This window comes from Rhinatrema bivittatum, chromosome 6 (genome assembly GCF_901001135.1).
Source record: "Rhinatrema bivittatum chromosome 6, aRhiBiv1.1, whole genome shotgun sequence".
In the NCBI taxonomy this organism is placed as follows: Eukaryota; Metazoa; Chordata; class Amphibia; order Gymnophiona; family Rhinatrematidae; genus Rhinatrema; species Rhinatrema bivittatum.
In genome coordinates this window covers 26,641,579-26,659,431 of record NC_042620.1, presented here as the reverse complement: position 1 = coordinate 26,659,431, position 17,853 = coordinate 26,641,579, and the positions used below count along the sequence as shown (strand labels likewise).

Genomic DNA, 17,853 nt, shown 5'->3' with positions numbered 1-17,853 from the left:
CCCAGGTGGTCAAGCACTAGGGCTTCTTGTGGAACCCTGAATCATGGGCTCTAAATCCAGCCATCAGATGTTCCCCTTATCTATCTATATGTAATTACTCACCATTTTAACAAAAGCCATCAAGGTGAGATATAATCAATAAATAGTAAACCAAATACATAAAATAACATAAAACCACATCCTTATAGTCCCATCATAACATATCAACCTCCACTCTGAGATTCAACCCAACCCTAACTTGATGAATTCTCAGTCACTCTCACTAATTCCTCAATCTAATGCTCAACTAGGAAATAGTGGCTTAAAACCCATACTTTCACCAACTTTCGAAATCTCAGATAATTATTCCCCCTCCTGAGTTTGAGAGGTAGCATATTCCACAATACAGGCCCATAATGGCTACAATTTCTCTGAAGCTCTGTTAATAGCAGTAACACCAAGAACTGCTGAGAGGGCATCAGCACCCTCATAGGCTCGATCTGGCTAATAAACCTGTCAGATATTTAGGGAGGCCTTGATAAACACAAATAACCAGTGTACTCTGAACTGAATTCTAGACTTACCGGTAACCACTGAAAGCCACTCAAAATTGGGGGTTATGTGGTCATGTTTCTTGCAGCTGTAACCACTTTAGGCTGCACCCAGATAATCTCTCATATATTGAGTTATAGTAATCAAGTCTAAAATGTACAGTAATTGTAGAATGGATCACCATCACAAAATCCTTAGGTGTCAAGTTGAACTGCAATTGCCTGATCTGTCTCAGATGGCAGAATGAAGCATGCATAACCAATGTAATTTGGGGCTTCAACATGAGCTTGCTATCTAATATAACCCCCTAAGCTAACCACTGTCTCTTTAAGGTGAATTTTCACTATAGAAATCTCCAGATCCACCAACAGCGGTCTATCCCTATGACTAATTCATAATGCTTCTATTTTCCCTGGGTTCAACTTCACCCACCTATCTTCTAGCTAACCAGCAACCTCTCCCAAACACACATTCACATTTCCAATATCTATTATCTGATCTCTACCTATATGTACAAGTATCTGAAGGTCATCCAGAAACATATTGTACTTCAGGCCAAAATGCTAACCAAATTGACCAGTGGGGCCATTTAAGGGTTGAAATGTAGGGAAGATAGAACTAGTTTTGCACTACCCCACGTACTAACACCAATACGTCTGAATCTCTGTCATCCCAGTGAACCCAGGGTGTTTTGTCACTCAAGAAAGATGAAAAGCACTTCAGTGGCCTTCCCCCTTCCAAACCATGACCATAATTTCCTCTCTCTTCCAGGGGCTGTTAACATACTTGATTCCACAGCATTCTCAGTCCCTGGCCAACCGGAGGTGTGGAAACCTGAATCAGGAATCACACCGGGGACCCTCCACAATAGATTTTATATGTTATCATGCTTACGCAATTGTACTGTAGCTCAGATGGAATGATGCACTGCATGGGCATTGGAATGGGGTGGGTTACCAAAATCTGGCCCTTCCCGCAGAATTGCTGAGGGAGATTGGGGGCAGGGAAGGCAGCAGAACAGCAGTGCTGTATTAGCTGTATCCTTCACCTCTGCAGCTCTAGGCCTGACTGCTGCACTGAACACCACTGGACTCTTTACAGCCACCAGGTTCAAAGTTGGGCTAGGCAGTAGAGCAGAAGGCACCACCACTCTTCTTTTGCCATGGAACAGGAGAATCCAAGGTGGGGGGGGGGGGGGGGGTTGGAGGAAGAGAAAAGAGCTAGAGGTGAGTCAGGCAGGGAAGCAAGAGAGCGAGACCGGTGAGTGGCACAGAAAAGAAGGAGGGGGTAGGAAGGGGACAGAATTTGGTTGGCTTGGCTCCCCTCCCCAACCAAAAAGGAATTATGCTGCCCCTGCTGCTCTGCATTTGAGAGTTCGGTATTTGAGAGATGGGAGCATTAAAATTATACAAATATGTTCAAGGTAAGTTCAGTTAATTAAGCATTATAGAAAGCACAGTTCAAGAGCTATCTTTTTTCAAGACCAGGAGCCTTAGGGTTGCTGACCCTGCTGTAAGTGTCACCCTCAGGAAGCCTTTGTGCAGGGCTGGGATAACAACAGGCTAAAAATACAGCTGCAAACTATCTTTATGGACACAAATGGCAAACGAATCAGAAGAACAAGGAAGAATGTGTTGATTTCTTTTCAAAGTAATGATTTAATAAAAGTTTATTTTAATTCAATACTGCTATGCAGAAGGATCCTGGTTCAATTCCTGACTCAGGTCTGGGGGATGCTGAAGGGTTGGCTTTCACACCCCCCAGTGTGAAGGGTTGGGGGGAGGGAGTCATGGTCATCGCTCAAGGGTAACCCCCAGTGGCCAGAGATTCAGGGTCCAGGATTGTAGGGTTCAGGCCCAGAACCAGCACTGCAATAACCCAAATACTTACATTGGGGGGAGGGGGGAGTATAAACTAGGAGAAAATCCAGGATATTGCGAATAAAGGCTCATGCAGTCAGATTCTGAGCACGAAAAAAACACCGGGTCAAAAAAAAAAAAAAAAGTAATATGATACTGAAAAGTAGTCAAATAACTCTTAACTTTTCTTCAGTCTAATTCTGATGGACTCTGAAGAAAACAAGATGTCCTTTCAGGTAGGCCAGTGCCAGGGTGTTAAGATGCCCTAGGTGACCCTGACAGTGTTGCACCTCCACCCCTCCCAGTCGTATCTTCCCCACATTCACAATTAAAAAATTATGCATTTATAACAGATTTTACAAAAAGGAAAAAATACAGTCTTCTGAGGTAAAACTATTACTTACAACACTTATAGCAAATGTTGCTTACCTGTAACAGGTGTTCTCAAAGGACAGCAGGATGTTAGTCCTCACATATGGGTGACATCACAGGATGGAGCCCAATCAAGGAACACTTTTGTCAAAGTTTCTAGAACTTTGACTGGCACCTACTGGGCATGCCCAGCAAGGCACTAAACCTGCAGCCAGCAGGGGTCCCCCTTCAGTCTTGTTTAAAGCTACAGGAAGTGCAAAAACTAAAATAAGAAAACGTAACAAACCCAACACCACGGGATGGCAGGCAGGTTTCGTGAGGACTAACATCCTGCTGTCCTGTGAGAACACCTGTTACAGGTAAGCAACATTTGCTTTCTCACAGGACAAGCAGGATGGTAGTCCTCACATATGGGTGAGTACCGAGCTGAGGATGTCCGATAAATGCACCAAATATACCCAAAGACGTGCAAGAGGCACAACAATTGAGGTGGAATTTGGTAGAGGGCATCCTGAACCCTAACGGGCAGGCGGAAGGGTGTTGGTACATTAAGTGCAAAAAGGTTGCGCAAGACAGACTGGCCGAAGATGGAATCTTGTCTTCCAGCCTTGTCTAAACAATAATGGGCTGTAAAGGTATGGAGAGAACTGCAGGTAGCAGCCCTATAAATATCAGGAAGTGGCACAGAACGTAGGTGCGTTACTGAAGTTGCCATAGCCCTGACAGAGTGTGCTTTAACACGGTCTTGAAGTGGAATGTCTGCTTGTTGATAGCAAAAGGATATGCAGTCTGCTAACCAGGAGGAGAGAGTCTGCTTACCCACAGGCTGCCCCAATTTGATGGAATTGAAAGAAACAAACAATTGAGTGCTTTTCCTGTGGGGAGTTGTACGGCCTAGATAGAATGCTAGAGCCCGTTTACAGTCAAGGGTAGGTAGAGCCTGTTCTCCTGGATTAGAATGGGGCCTGGGAAAGAAGGTGGGTAGTATAATGGATTGATTAATGTGAAACTCCGATACTACCTTAGGCAAAAACTTAGGGTGAGGGTGGAGTACTACCTGGTCGTGCAGAAGTTTAGTGTAAGGCGGATAGGTAACTAGGGCCTGTAACTCACTAACTCTGCGAGCAGATGTGATTGCCAGAAGAAAAATCACTTTCCATGTAAGATAGCGAAGATCACAGGATTGGAGAGGCTCGAATGGAGGTTTCATGAGCTAACCCAAAACCAGGTTAAGGTCCCAAGAAGGGGCCGGAGGGCACAGTGGAGGTTTGAGGTGGAGCAAGCCCTTCAAAAAGCGTGTGACAAGGGGTTGTACTGAAATGGGAACATCCCCAACACCTTTATAGAAGGCGGCTACCGTACTGACATGCATCCTGATGGAAGAAGTTTTTAGACCTGACTGATAAGAGCCAGAGATAGTCTAGAAACTTCGTGGTGGAACAGGTAAAAAGATCAAGTGACAGTGAGGAACACCATGACTTAAACCTGTTCCATTTGTAAAAATAAGATTTTCTCGTGGAAGGCTTCCGTGAAGGAATCAGGACACGGGAAACCGGCTCCGAAAAGTTGAGTGGCTGAAGAATTAGCTTTTCAACGTCCAGGCAGTCAGGGACAAGGCCTGAAGATTGGGGTGGCGTAGGCACCCATCGTCCTGGGTGATCAGAAGCAGGTCCTTCCCCTGGGGAATGTGCCTGCGAATGGAGAGGTCCTGAAGAATTGGAAACCACACTTGGCGTGGCCAGTGAGGGGCTATCAGGATCATGGATCCCTTGTCCTGACGTAACTTCACGAGAGCCTTCGAGAGAAGTGGAAGTGGAGGGAATGCATATAGGAATCCGGTGGCCCATGAGAGGGAGAACGTATCTCGTGGCTGTGAGTGTGGGCTGCGAGTGAGAGAGCAAAGGTTCTCCACTTTGTGGTTTTGAGGTGATGCAAAGAGGTCTATGTGAGGATAACCCCAGCGTTGGAATATCGAGTTAGCTACTGTGGGGTTGAGAGACCATTCGTGTGGCTGAAAGGTGCGACTCAGCTTGTCTGCCAACACATTGTCCACTCCCGGCAAGTAGGTGGCCCTGAGGTACAATCGCGTGAGAAAGGGTCTCCGCCCATATCTGTGCCGCTTCCTGACACAGTAGGTAGGAGCCCGTTCCTCCCTGCTTGTTGATGTACCACATGGCCACCTGATTGTCTGTCACGATCAGGATGACCTGGTTGGACAAATGACCTTGAAACACTCAAAGCATATCTGATTGCTTGTAGCTCCAGGAAATTTATTTGGTGTTTGGCTTCCTCTGGAGATCAAGCTCCTTGGGTTTGCAAATTGGCGACATGTGCTCCCCAGCCGAGGTTGGAAGCATCAGAGGTAAGAGTTATTTGAGGATCTGGAGCCTGGAAGAATAGGCCTTGGAGGAGATTCATCTGATTTTTCCACCAAGCTAGAGACTGTCGAAGTGGGTCGGTAATGTGGACAACGGTCGATAGTGGTTGAACGGATTGAGTCCATTGTGACCTTAGAGTCCACTGCATGACTCTCATGGCCAAGTGGGCCACTGGGGTAACGTGTACCGAGGACGCCATGTGTCCCAGCAGGATGAGGAAGTTTCGTGCAGTCGAACAGTGTTGAGACTGTAGCTGGTGTGCGAGAGAAATGAGAGTGAGAGCTCGCTGTCGAGGCAGAAAAGCCTTTGCTTGAAAGGTGTCCAAGTTTGCCCCTATGAAGGACAAAGTTTGAGATGGGACTAAGCAGGATTTCGCGTAGTTGACGAGAAATCCTAGCGAAATCAGAGTGTGTAAGGTAAGATGTAGGGACGACAGAGCAGCTTGCTGAGTGGGAGCCCTGATCAACCTATCGTCGAGATAGGGGTAGACGTGGACACCTTGAGTCCTGAGGAAGGCTGCTACTACTACGAGACACTTGGTGAAAACTCATGGAGCAGATGCTAGGTCGAATGGGAGCACTCGGTACTGATAGTGCTTGGGGCCTACCAGAAATCTCAGAAATCTGCGATGAGATGGAGTTATCGCAATGTGTGTGTACATGTCCTGGAGGTCTAGAGAGCAGAGCCAGTTTCCTCTTTGCAGAAGAGGAAGGAGGGAATCCAAGGTTACCATCTTGAACTTTTCTCGTTGGAGGTACTTGTTGAGGGCACGCAGGTCCAGAATTGGACGAATGCCGCCGATTTTTTGGGGATTAGAAAGTACCGGGAATAGAATCCTAGGCCCTGTTGGGAGTAGGGCACTGGTTCAATTGTTCTGGATTGAAGGAGTAGGGAGACTTCCTGATCCAGGAGTAGTGAATGGTCTGATGTTCCCCACGTCAGCCAAGGTGGGGAGTCCGGTGGGATGGAGAGAAAGTTCAGGATATAACCTTGAGAGAGGCAAGGACCCACTGGTCCGAGGTGATTGTGTGCCATATTGACAAGGCAAGGATTGTGTGCCATATTGACAAGGCAAGGACCCACTGGTCCGAGGTGATTGTGTGACATATTGTTGAAATGGCACAATTGACCTCCTACCGGCACCTGTGGCAGTTGAAGCTGGCTGCTGCTCTCTATGCAGAAGTCAAAAACCGGAAGCAGGGCCCGGCTGAGGAGCTGTTTGCGGCTTTTGTTTACAAGGTTGACGAGACTGGGCCTTTTGAAAAGGCCTCGTAGAATGACCTCTAGACTGTGGTGGATAGGACTTCTTTGGACGGAAGAATGACTTTTTGGTGTCCTTCCGAAATGGCTGTTTTTCAGAAGGCATCAGAGAGAGTTGGCGAAGGGTCTCATGATGCTCCTTTAATTTCGCCACCGTCTGTTGGATCTGTTCACCAAACAGATTGTCTCCGATGCAAGGCAGATCGGACAATCTGTCTTGTACTTCAGGGCGCAAGTCCGAAGACTTAAGCCAGGCCCATCTTCTTGCAGAAATAGCAAATGCCGAAACCCTGGAAGCGGTGTTGAAGATGTCATAAGAAGACCTTATTTCATGTTTCCCCGCTTCAAACCTTTGTGAACAAGGGTTTGTAGCTGTTCCTGGAATTGCTGAGGCAGGGACTCTGTAAAGTCCTGTATCTGCTTGAATAAGACCCTATTATACTGGGTCATATAAAGCTGGTAAGAGGCGATCTGAGAGATGAGCATGGATCCCTGGAAGACATGTCGGCCAATGGCATCAAGAAATTTCTGCTCCTTGCCTGGAGGGGAAGGAAGAGTGGGGCTTTTGAGTGTCATGCCCTCTTTTGGGCAGACTCTACTGCCACGGATTGGTGATCCAGTTGAGGTTTTTGGAACTCTAGAGCTGACTGGACCAAGTAAGTGGTGCCCGCTTTTCGGCTGACTGGAGCTACCCCAGGGTGTTCCCAATTCTTTTTGAGAAGATCCAAAAGAACCTGATGGATAGGGATGGAGGTTATTTCCTTGGGAGCATCCAGGAATTGTAACAGCTCCATTATCTGGTGTCTATCATCTTGCTCAGTCTGTAATTGGAAGGGAACCAACTTATTCCTTCACAAAATTTATGAAGGACAAGTCCTCCGGAGGAAAACGCTTCCTGCTTTCAGTAGGAGAGGGTGGTGATGGTAAATCATCGGTGTCTAGGGAGGAATCGTCAGTCGAGGTGTCATAGGGATCAGCAACTGTCCCTCTAGGAACCTGAGAAGGACAGGACGAAGGTATTCCTGAAGGTCCCGGTCTAGGCTCTGAAGGCATGTGGAGGCACCGATGCAGGCATCGAGGGCATCGATGGATGGATCAGTGGAGCCGATGGCCGCACTGGCATCGATGGTTGGGGCATCGGCAGGACTCCCGATGGAGGAAGACAGAACTGTGTTTCTCCTCCCGATGACAGAGCAAGTGGAAAAGCAACTAGAAGCGCTTCTATCTTCGAGAGCAGCGGTGCCAATGCTGCCGGAATAGGATCGGTGGTCGGTTCCAGAATTGGCACCGGTTTCGGCGGAGGAATCTGGAATCTATGCATCGCCTTACCAATGGCCTCCTGAACCATCCGGTCCAGCTCTTCATGGAGACCTAGAGCAATCAACCCCGGCTCCGGAAGGGAAGAAGGAGGCAGAGGCATAGCCAGAGGGACCACCGTTAAAGGCGGAGTCTCTGCTCCCAACACCCGTCCGAGTGAGGTTTGCTTTGGTGACCTGGTCTCAGAAAGGGTCGATGCCTTTTCTGGATGGAGTTTCTTCGATTGCGGCTCGAACGATGGCGAAGTCGATGACTTTCCTTCATCGATGGTCCGAGGCTTTCGGTGTCGATGCCGATGTTTCTCTCTACGATCCCCTCGGTCCTCAGGGGGAGTAGAGGTAGACGATGGCTGGGAGGTTGTCGACACCAGACGGTCACTGGTTGGTGCCCGATGCTGGAGTGAAGTGGACGGCGTCGGTTTGGATGGCGTCGAAGCAATAGACAGCGGAGTTTGAGAATGGAAGAGAAGTTCCATTTTCTCCATTCTGACTTTGCGACCTCTTGGTGTCATTAAGGCACATTTGGTGCAAGTCAGGACATCATGCTCATACCCGAGGCACATTACACAGACTTTATGGGAGTCTGTTATGGACATGGTGCGAGCGCAGTCAGGGCACCAAAGGAAACCCCGACACCATGGCCTTTGAAAAATTGAGCCGCGGTGCAATTGACGGCCAGTAGGCCGTGAGGACCAAACTCAACGGGAATCAACCGGAACCGGATAAAAACCTTACCGGAGTACCATGGAAGCAAAAATTCGAGAGGGGGACCCTTGTGGGGTATGAAAGTTTTCAGTAATTCCGTGAGGAAAATTCCTGTCAGGAATCTCTGTGGAGCTCCTTAACCCGCGGGGCTACTGCTGCGCAGAAAAAAGAAGACTGAAAGGGGACCTCTGCTGGCTGCAGGTTTAGTGCCATGCTGGGCATATGGTTGACATCACAGGATGCCAGTCAAAGTTCTAGAAACTTTGACAAAAGTGTTCTGTGATTGGGCTCCATCCTGTGATGTCACCCATATGTGAGGACTACCATCCTGCTTGTCCTGTGAGAAATTACATTTACATGCACGGCTATGATGCCAATAGAAAACCCTGCAAAAAAGATTCTTGGAACCCACATGGCATTAAACCCTTTGTGATGTGTGTTGGGTGTGGGCTTGGCTTTCAGAAAGCCATGAGTAAACTGAACTACAATAGTAAACATCCCATACCAAAACAGCATTAACTGCCAGAACTCAATCAGTAACAATCCTACCTACAAAAAGACAATACTGTAAATATTAACAGTAGGCCCTTAACACACCTATACACCACCTATTAGGAAAACAGACAAGCTAGGTTAGCAGAATACCTCACCTCAGTCACACATACTTCACCAAATACAGAATAAAGAGACCATGAACAGAAACATGCAGACAAAAACTGAAGAAACCACAACAAGCCAGATTCTGCATGCAGTGGAACAATGGAAAAACAAACATTCCTCATAAAACATCAAACAATAAAATCAAGAAATATAAATCATTAATCATACTAATAAGAAGAATAAATATTTCCAAACAGCTGACAAATAGAATAACATCCAATAATTAAAAATTCATTAACATTTTCCAAACACCAAAAAAATATTTCAATACAGCAGACATATTAAATAACATCCAATAATTAAAACTCAAATTTGCCTACTCTCCATAACTGGGAATTTTTTATGTCCAGATGTATTGAGATTGTAATGGATCAGTGGGGGGTGGGCGGTGGTGTTGTGCACAAACTTTCTCCTTTCGATCATACACACAAACATGCATGCTCTCAATCGGTCTCACATACACATCATATGCTCTCTCCCCACAATTTTTCAATTACACACACACACACGCGCGCTCTTTCACTCCCCCTCCCCTGGAAGCACACGTGACAGTAACAGCTTCCTCCTTCAGGCCACGTGGCTTGAAAAAAAGTGGAAGAATCCCATGGGCCATGGGGGTTGCCCATGCTCTGCCTTCAGCTTGTGCCCGCATGTGGTCCCACTGCTTCTCTTCCCAGCGCCTGCTCTTTGACAGTGAGCCTGGCTGCTTCTCCTCCTCCTCCTCCTGACCATATGCAGACCTGCTACTAGAGCTCCTGCGCCTCACTGTCACGCCAGCCAATGTTCCAATGTGCTTCTCCTAAGAGTGATAACATTTCCTCCTCCTAATGCAAACCTTTTCTCTTCGGTGCCCTAGCATGAATGTGAAGAAGGTTGCCATCCCCACACCACCCCAGACACAGTGGCACTCAAGGCCGTCTCCTAGTCTACCTAGTGCGTCCAGTGGCCCTGTTTTCAGGTATCTCAATAAAATATATCTAAGATGAAGCAAAGTTCATACAAAATACTGATATCCATTCTGTGTTTGAACATGTAAGCTAAATTGACAGATGTCTTAATAAAAGCATAGAAAATCTCTTTCTAGGTCCTGATGTCACCACAAATGCTCAAGGCTGCACTTGTATTGTGTCATGATGCTACCAGAATGTGTAGCATGAACTGAAAGCCTCAAATGAATAGAAATCAAGTCATATGCATTGGCTGCCAGATTCTCCACAACTGCTATTATTCAGGATCATCCCATCACTAATAGTTCATAAATTAAAATGTATACATGAATATATCACTAGAATATGTAATAGCAGTCTTTATTATGTTGCTCGGCCTAACAATTTTCTCTTGCTTCAGCATTCAGCTCAATCAGAACTGGCCTCCACTGAGCTATCGCACCATAAACTTTCATGCACAACTACCCAGTTCACTTAGCCCAGTTACTGCAGTGTCAGTCCTCAGCTGGGAGCCATGCACAGACTCTCCTTTTCCAACACTTCAATCATGAGCACTAAGTCAGGCCACTAGGTGTCACCCTTGCACAATGACAGAGACTAAGGCTAAGAGACATCAGGACCAAAGTGCACAGTGGTACATCAAATGTTCTAGTTTTGCCTTTTTCTTTAAATGTGGTCTACTTCTGGTGAAGCATGGCACAGTTCTTAACTCATTTGGACAGAAGGCCTCTTACTATGCTTGTTTCTGCATAGGTACCATCTACATTTTGTGCAGTAGGGCACAGGCAAAATACATTTTTTTCTTATATTTGTAGCATTTCTCTTCTCAACTTATAGCTTATTAAAAACTCATTCACAAACATCTGGTGCAGAAAGCAATACATGCAATACTTACAGGAGTTTGGATCATCATGGCTCTCTGATCTCTCATTGTTCTTACAATATCCAGTGGATACACAGGCTGATTGCACTCTATGAGACACATAGCAGTTTCCATAGTGATCAGAACCCCGGTCCGTCCAATTCCGGCACTGCAAAACATGGTTGTGAGACTGGGTTTCTTTCTCACAAAATTATTCTTAAAATATCTCTCCAAGGAGCAGGAGAAGAGTGAGGAAGGGGGAGAAGAGGAGAATGAGGGGGTGAGTGCTCTGGGAGGAGAAAGGGTGAGGTGGGGAGAGTTAGAGGAGAAAGAGGGGGCTGTATGGGTGTGGGGTGGAAGCTGCACATTCCCCAAAGAAGAATGCACTTACCACTCTGGCCATGGCCACCCCTCACCCCAAAACAAAATATTGTTGGAGGAGGGGAACAGGAGTACACAAGTACAATTTTTCCTCTGGCAAATTTATTTATTTTTAAAATGTATCTGTACCCAAGGCAGAGGAGGATGAAATGATTTGCCCATGGTCAGAAGAAGTATCAGCAGGATTTGAAACCTGGCTTCCCAGGTTCTTAGCCTGATGCTCTGTTTCAAATCCTGCCTTTTAACGTGTGCTGTAAAAACATAATAGAAAACTTGGGATGTGTTTTTTTTTTTCCTGTGGCTGATGTTCAAGGTCAGACTTAACATGCAGAGTAGGCAAATGCCTATGGTAGCTGTCCAGTGGGGCAGCTTCCCTGCAGCGTGAGCCCTTCGGATTTTCATCAAAGCTATAGTGCTGCACTGCCAGCTGTCCACATGCTTAAGAGCAGTTAGGGGTATTACACCACTGCTGCTGCTGAGGTTCTTTGATATTAACTGTGGTGACTGGAAAATGACCATCATCTGGAGGGAAAAATAAATCCTTGAATTTCAAATCCCATTGTTGTTTTTGAAGCCATGACAGCAGATGCAAGCTGAAAGAGCAGGTACACAAAAGCAACCGAAAGGTTTCACATCCCACCAAGGGACTCCTTAAAAGGAGTAAGTCAGGCCTAGCTGCCTGTGAGTAAATTCTATAACAGGCGAGTTTCACGCTTTCTTAAGAACTAGTTTTAAAGTGCCTTTTAATATTTACAGAGAGAGCGCGCCTCTGTAGAGACCACTATGTATCTTTGCTATTTATACCACTGTAAGAGGGGGCACTTAACTCAGGATGGGGTTTGGAAGGTGGGGTAGGTTGGATGGGCAGTTTTACATACACAATCAGAGGTTCGGATAGCAAAGTTGACATCACTGCAGATTTTGTGTCATTTGAAGCGATGAAAGGTAAAAGAGGAGTTGATTTGTACAATGTACTCTCTACCTAGCTTGATGCACTCTGTACCTAGCTTCACTCAAGCTAGGCAGAGAGTACATTGTACAAATCAACTCCTCTTTTACCTTTCATCGCTCCAAATGACAGAAAACCTGCAGTGATGTCAACTTTGCTGTTTGTACCTCTGACTGTGGGGCCGATGCAATATTTGCGGAAAGCGGGCACTGACTTTTCAGCGCCCGCTTTCTTAACACACACATGGCACCCGCAAGAGGGGCACCATGCAATAGCGCCTCCTTGCTAACTCGACCCTGAGGTTACCGGTGGTCTGCCAGTTATGAACACCGATGCAGAGTTTATCGGTGTCAGTCTTCAAAGCGGCCGGCAGAGGTTTGTTTTTTTAAACTTTTAAAAAGTACAGAAAAGCAGTTTTTTCTGCTTTTTTGTACTTTTTTTCAGTGCGCTCAGCTATTAATGCCTGCTCCAGGCAGGCGTTAATAGCTGAGTGATAAATGTGTGTCTGAGACGCACATTTATTTTTTTGCATTTGGAGTGAATGAGTAAAGCAGAGTTGCTTACCTGTAACAGGTGTTCTCACAGGACAGCAGGATGTTAGTCCTCACATGTGGGTGACATCATCAGGATGGAGCCCAATCACAGAACACATTTGTCAAAGTTTCTAGAACTTTGACTGGCACCACTGAGCATGACCAGCATGGCACCAATCCTGCAACCAGCAGGGGTCCTCCTTCAGTCTCGTTTGCAGTAAAGTACGAGCGAAAAATAAAATAATAAAACGTAAGCGAACCCAACTCTGCGGCGTGGCGGGCGGTTTTCGTGAGGACTAACATCCTGCTGTCCTGTGGGAACACCTGTTACAGGTAAGCAACTCTGCTTTTTCACAGGACAAGCAGGATGGTAGCCCTCACATATGGGTGATTAGCAAGCTACAGGATGCCAGAGTATAATGAAGCCAAAACACCTAACGACGTGCAACAGGCACAACTGTGGTAGTTTTGGGTAGTTGGGCAGCCTGATCATCTTCCTGGGTCGTAGGAAGGAAGTTGGGTTTTTAAAGAGGAAACTATTTTTGTAGGACTGACTGGCCAAAGATGGAATCCTGTCTACCAGCCTTCTCTAGGCAGTAATGAGATGCAAAAGTATGGAGAGAGCTCCATGTGGCAACTTTGCGGATGTCAACCAGAGGTACAGACCGGAGGTGTTCTACTGACATTGCCATTGCTCTGGCAGAGTGTGGTTTCACTCGTTCTTGGAGAGGAATTCCTGCTTGGCGATAGCAAAAATAAGTGCAGTCTGCAATCCAGGTGGATAGAGTTTGTTTGCCTACTGAAGTACCCAATCTCGTTTTATCGAAGGAGATAAATAATTGGGTGGACTTTCTATGTGGTGAAGTGTGATCCAAATAAAAGGGAAGAGTGTGTTTACAGTCCAAGGAGTGAAGAGCTCATTCTCCTGGTTGAGAATGAGGTCTTGGAAGAAAGGTAGGAAGAGTTATAGATTGACTGATATGAAATTCCGAGACTACTTTTGGCAGAAATTTAGGATGGGTAAGGATTACTACGCGGTCATGAAGAAACCTAGTATAAGGTGGGTATGTTACTAGTGTGTGTAACTCATGACTCTGCGGGCAAATGTTATGGCTATGAGAAAGAGTACCTTCCAAGTGAGATGGTGAAGCTCACAGGAATGTAAGGCTTCAAAGGGAGGCTTCATGAGACATGCTAGAACTACGTTAAGGTCCCATGTAGGACTGGAGGGAGTAGTGGAGGTTTAAAAGTTGCAACAGACCTCTCATGAAGCGAGCAACCAGTGGTTGTGTTGATATCATGGTATTGTTGATACCTTTGTGGTAAGCAGCAATAGCACTAATGTGTACACAAATGGAGGAAGACTGTAGTCCTGATTCTGAGAGATGCCAGAGGTAATCCAGAAATTTGTCGATGTGACAGGAAAAAGAGTGTATTTCTTTTATTGCGCACCATAATGAAAATCTTTTCCATTTTGCGTGATATGATCTTCTGGTAGAAGGCTTTCGTGAAGCTACGAGGACTTGGGATACACTGAGAGGTTTAAAGATTGCAGAATTAACTTTTCAACATCCAAGCTGTTAGGGACAGTGAATGGAAGTTGGGATGACGTAGTACACCATTGTTCTGCGTTATTAGCATTGGGTCTGTGCCCAGGTTGGACTGATAGGTCTTGAAGGATGGGAAACCAAACTTGACGTGGCCAGTGAGGGACTATGAGAATCATTGTGCCCCCATCTTGCAGTAACTTCACAAGAGTCTTGCTAATGAGTGGAAGTGGAGGGTAAGCATAAAGGAGACCCACTGACTATGAGTGGGCGAAGGCATCGCGTGGGGGTGCATTGTGGTTGCGGTGCAGAGAGTAGAAGTTGTCCACTTTGCGATTGTATATTGACGCAAAGAGGTCTATGTGCGGATGCCCCCACTGGTGAATATGTTTTCTGCTACCATGGGGGTCAGAGATGCAGAGAGTAGAAGTTGTCCACTTTGCGATTGTATATTGACGCAAAGAGGTCTATGTGCGGATGGCCCCACTGGTGAAATATGCATTCTGCTACCATGAGGTTCAGAGACCATTCGTGGGGATGAAAAGCCCAACTGAGGTTGTCCGCCATCACATTGTCCACGCCTGCCAGATAGGTCGCTCTTAGAAGCATGTAATGGGAGAGAGCCTAGACCCAGATCTGCGCTGCCTCTTGGCATAGTAGATAAGAGCCTGTGCCCCCTTGTTTGTTCAGATACCACATTGCTACCTGATTGTCCGTTTGGATCAGGATTACTTTGTTTGAAAGACAATCCTGAAAGGCGAAGAGGGCATATCAAATTGCCCGGAGTTCCAGAAAGTTTATCTGATGCTTTAGAAACATAGAAACATAGAAATGACGGCAGAAGAAGACCAAACGGCCCATCCAGTCTGCCCAAACTTTTGACTCCGCTTTGGTCCAAACACCCTGGATTTGGAGGTTGTTGATATGAGCTCCCCAACCCAGGGTGGATGCATCTGTGGTCAATATGATTTGGGATTGTAGAGGTTGAAAAGGTAGTCCTATAAGGAGTTTGGACTCCTGTATCCACCAATCCAGGGAGAGCCGAAGCTGGTTGGTGACGTGGATAATGTGAGACATCTTTTGACTAGAATTTTAAAGTCCATTGCGATACTCTTATGGCCAAGTGAGCCATGGGGGTTACATTTTTTTTATTTATTTTTTATTTACGATTTTTATATACCGATGTTCATTTCAAAAAGAGATATCACATCGGTTTACAATAAGGTACAATAGGTAATTCACTATCCCCTAAAAGGGCTTACAATTTAAAATTTTTGTACCTGAGGCTAAGAGATTACAAAAATAAAATCATCAAAATCAAAGTTCTTAACAATTAAGCAAAAGGTATAACAAGGAGCATATTAAACAAATAATACAAAGGGGTGCACAAAGGGGAGTGCCCCTTTGTCGCACCCCTTCGGCGCGTGGCGCCTGCTGGCTTGGCGCCTTTCAAACTGCCCGGATCCGTTTGCGATGATGTCAGGGGAGGGGGCGGGTCTTAGAATCATGGCTTTCCCCACAGAAATATCTCCTCAGTTTCAAAGGCAGTTTTTTTCAATTTTTTTTGTCTTTTTACCTTGGATGTTAGCTGTTACAAGGTGATCAGCACTGGTGGGTAGCCCTCCCCATCACAAGCGCCTGCTGGCTTGGCGCCTTTCAAACTGCCCGGATCCGTTTGCGATGATGTCAGGGGAGGGGGCGGGTCTTAGAATCATGGCTTTCCCCACAGAAATCTCTCCTCAGTTTCAAAGGCAGTTTTTTCAATTTTTTTTGTCTTTTTACCTTGGATGTTAGCTGTTACAAGGTGATCAGCACTGGTGGGTAGCCCTCCCCATCACAAGCGCCTGCTGGCTTGGCGCCTTTCAAACTGCCCGGCTCCATCTGCGATGATGAACTGTGGACGCCATGTAACCCAGTAAGATCAAGAGATGATGAGCCGTAGTGGTCTGGCGAGACTGTACTGATCTTGCTCGGAGAAAGTTCTTTTTCACTCAACACACAATTAAACTCTGGAATTTGTTGCCAGAGGATGTGGTTAGTGCAGTTAGTATAGCTGTGTTTAAAAAAGGATTGGATAAGTTCTTGGAGGAGAAGTCCATTACCTGCTATTAAGTTGACGTAGAAAATAGCCACTGCTATTACTAGCAACAGTAACATGGAATAGACTTAGTTTTGGGTACTTGCCAGGTTCTTATGGCCTGGATTGGCCACTGTTGGAAACAGGATGCTGAGCTTGATGGACCCTTGGTCTGACCCAGTATGGCATGTTCTTATGTTGGATAATGAGCGTGTTCTGCTCTGTGGGAGAAACGCTTTTGCCTGAATAGTGTCGAGATCTACTCCTATGAATGATATTGTTTGGGATGGAGTCAGATTTGACTTGGGGTAGTTGATAAGAAATCCTAGTGATTGAAGGAGACTGATTGTGTAACAGAGGGACCGAAATGCTCCCTTTTGAGTATGAGCCCTGATAAGCCAATCGCCCAGGTATGGATAGACGTGGACATTGCTTTGTCTTAAATGGGCTGCTACAACTGCCAGGCATTTTGTGAATATACGTGGGGCTGATACAAGTCCGAATGGTCGTACACGGTATTGAAAATGAAGTTGACCTATTGTGAATCTGAGGTATTTGTGATGAGGAGGATATATCACGATGTGTGCATACACCTCCTGCAGGTCTAAAGAGCAGAGCAAATCTTTCTTTTGAATCAGCGGAAGCATAGTGCCCAAGGTTACCATTCTGAACTTTTCTTTTTTGAGATATTTGTTTAGGGCACGAAAGTCCAAGATTGGACGAATGCCTCCTGACTTTTTGGAATCAGGAAGTAATGAGAGTAGAACCCTTGATCCCACTGCTGTCGAGGTACTGGTTCCACAGCATTTGATTGCAGAAGGGTCACAAGTTCCGCTTCGAAGAGCGGGGAGTGAATGCTTGTGAAAGGACAAGATAACTCGTTCGGTGGTACAGTGAGGAAGTTGAGATGATATCTTTGGGTTATTACAGTTAATACCCACTGCTCTGTTGTGATGTTGTGCCATACATTGGAAAAAAGGCACAAGTGGCCTCCCACTGGAATTTATTTATTTATTTCGACATGGGAAGGAAGAGATTGGCTGTTGCTCTCTAGAAGAGAGTCAAAAACCTGAAGCTGGGCCTGTCAGACTAGAACACCAAAAGCTGGTTGGGCTTTTGGTGTTCTAGTCTGACAAGTCTGTCCTCTTTGTGGAGGTTTAGATTGTCGAGGTCGAGACTGAGGTGGATAGTACCTTCTCGGTTTATATGTGAACCATCTAGGATCTCGTCTGAAAGATCTTTTCGTGGTGGATGGATAATCCACAGAAACAGCAGACAACTGACGCAGGGTGTCGTGGTGGTCTTTTAATTGTGCAACTGTTTCTTGGACTTTAGTTCCAAATAAATTGTCACCAGTACATGGGAGGTCTGCTAGTTGATCTTGGACCTCTTGTCGTAAGTCAGAGGAGTTAAGCCATGCCAAACGCCGTGCACTTATACCTGCTGTGGAAACCTTGGGAGGCGGTATCGAAGATG

General features: G+C 46.0%; 1 protein-coding gene across 1 annotated transcript in view; it reads right to left on the bottom strand.

Annotated features, from left to right (window-relative positions):
- Window positions 1–17,853, bottom strand: part of PTPN4 (protein tyrosine phosphatase non-receptor type 4) — a 685,809-nt gene that overhangs the window by 6,113 nt on the left and 661,843 nt on the right. Inside the window, exon 26 of the mRNA XM_029605153.1 lies at window positions 10,924–11,059. Within this exon, the coding sequence (XP_029461013.1) occupies window positions 10,924–11,059 (136 nt within the window). The remainder of the gene's footprint in view (window positions 1–10,923; window positions 11,060–17,853) is intronic.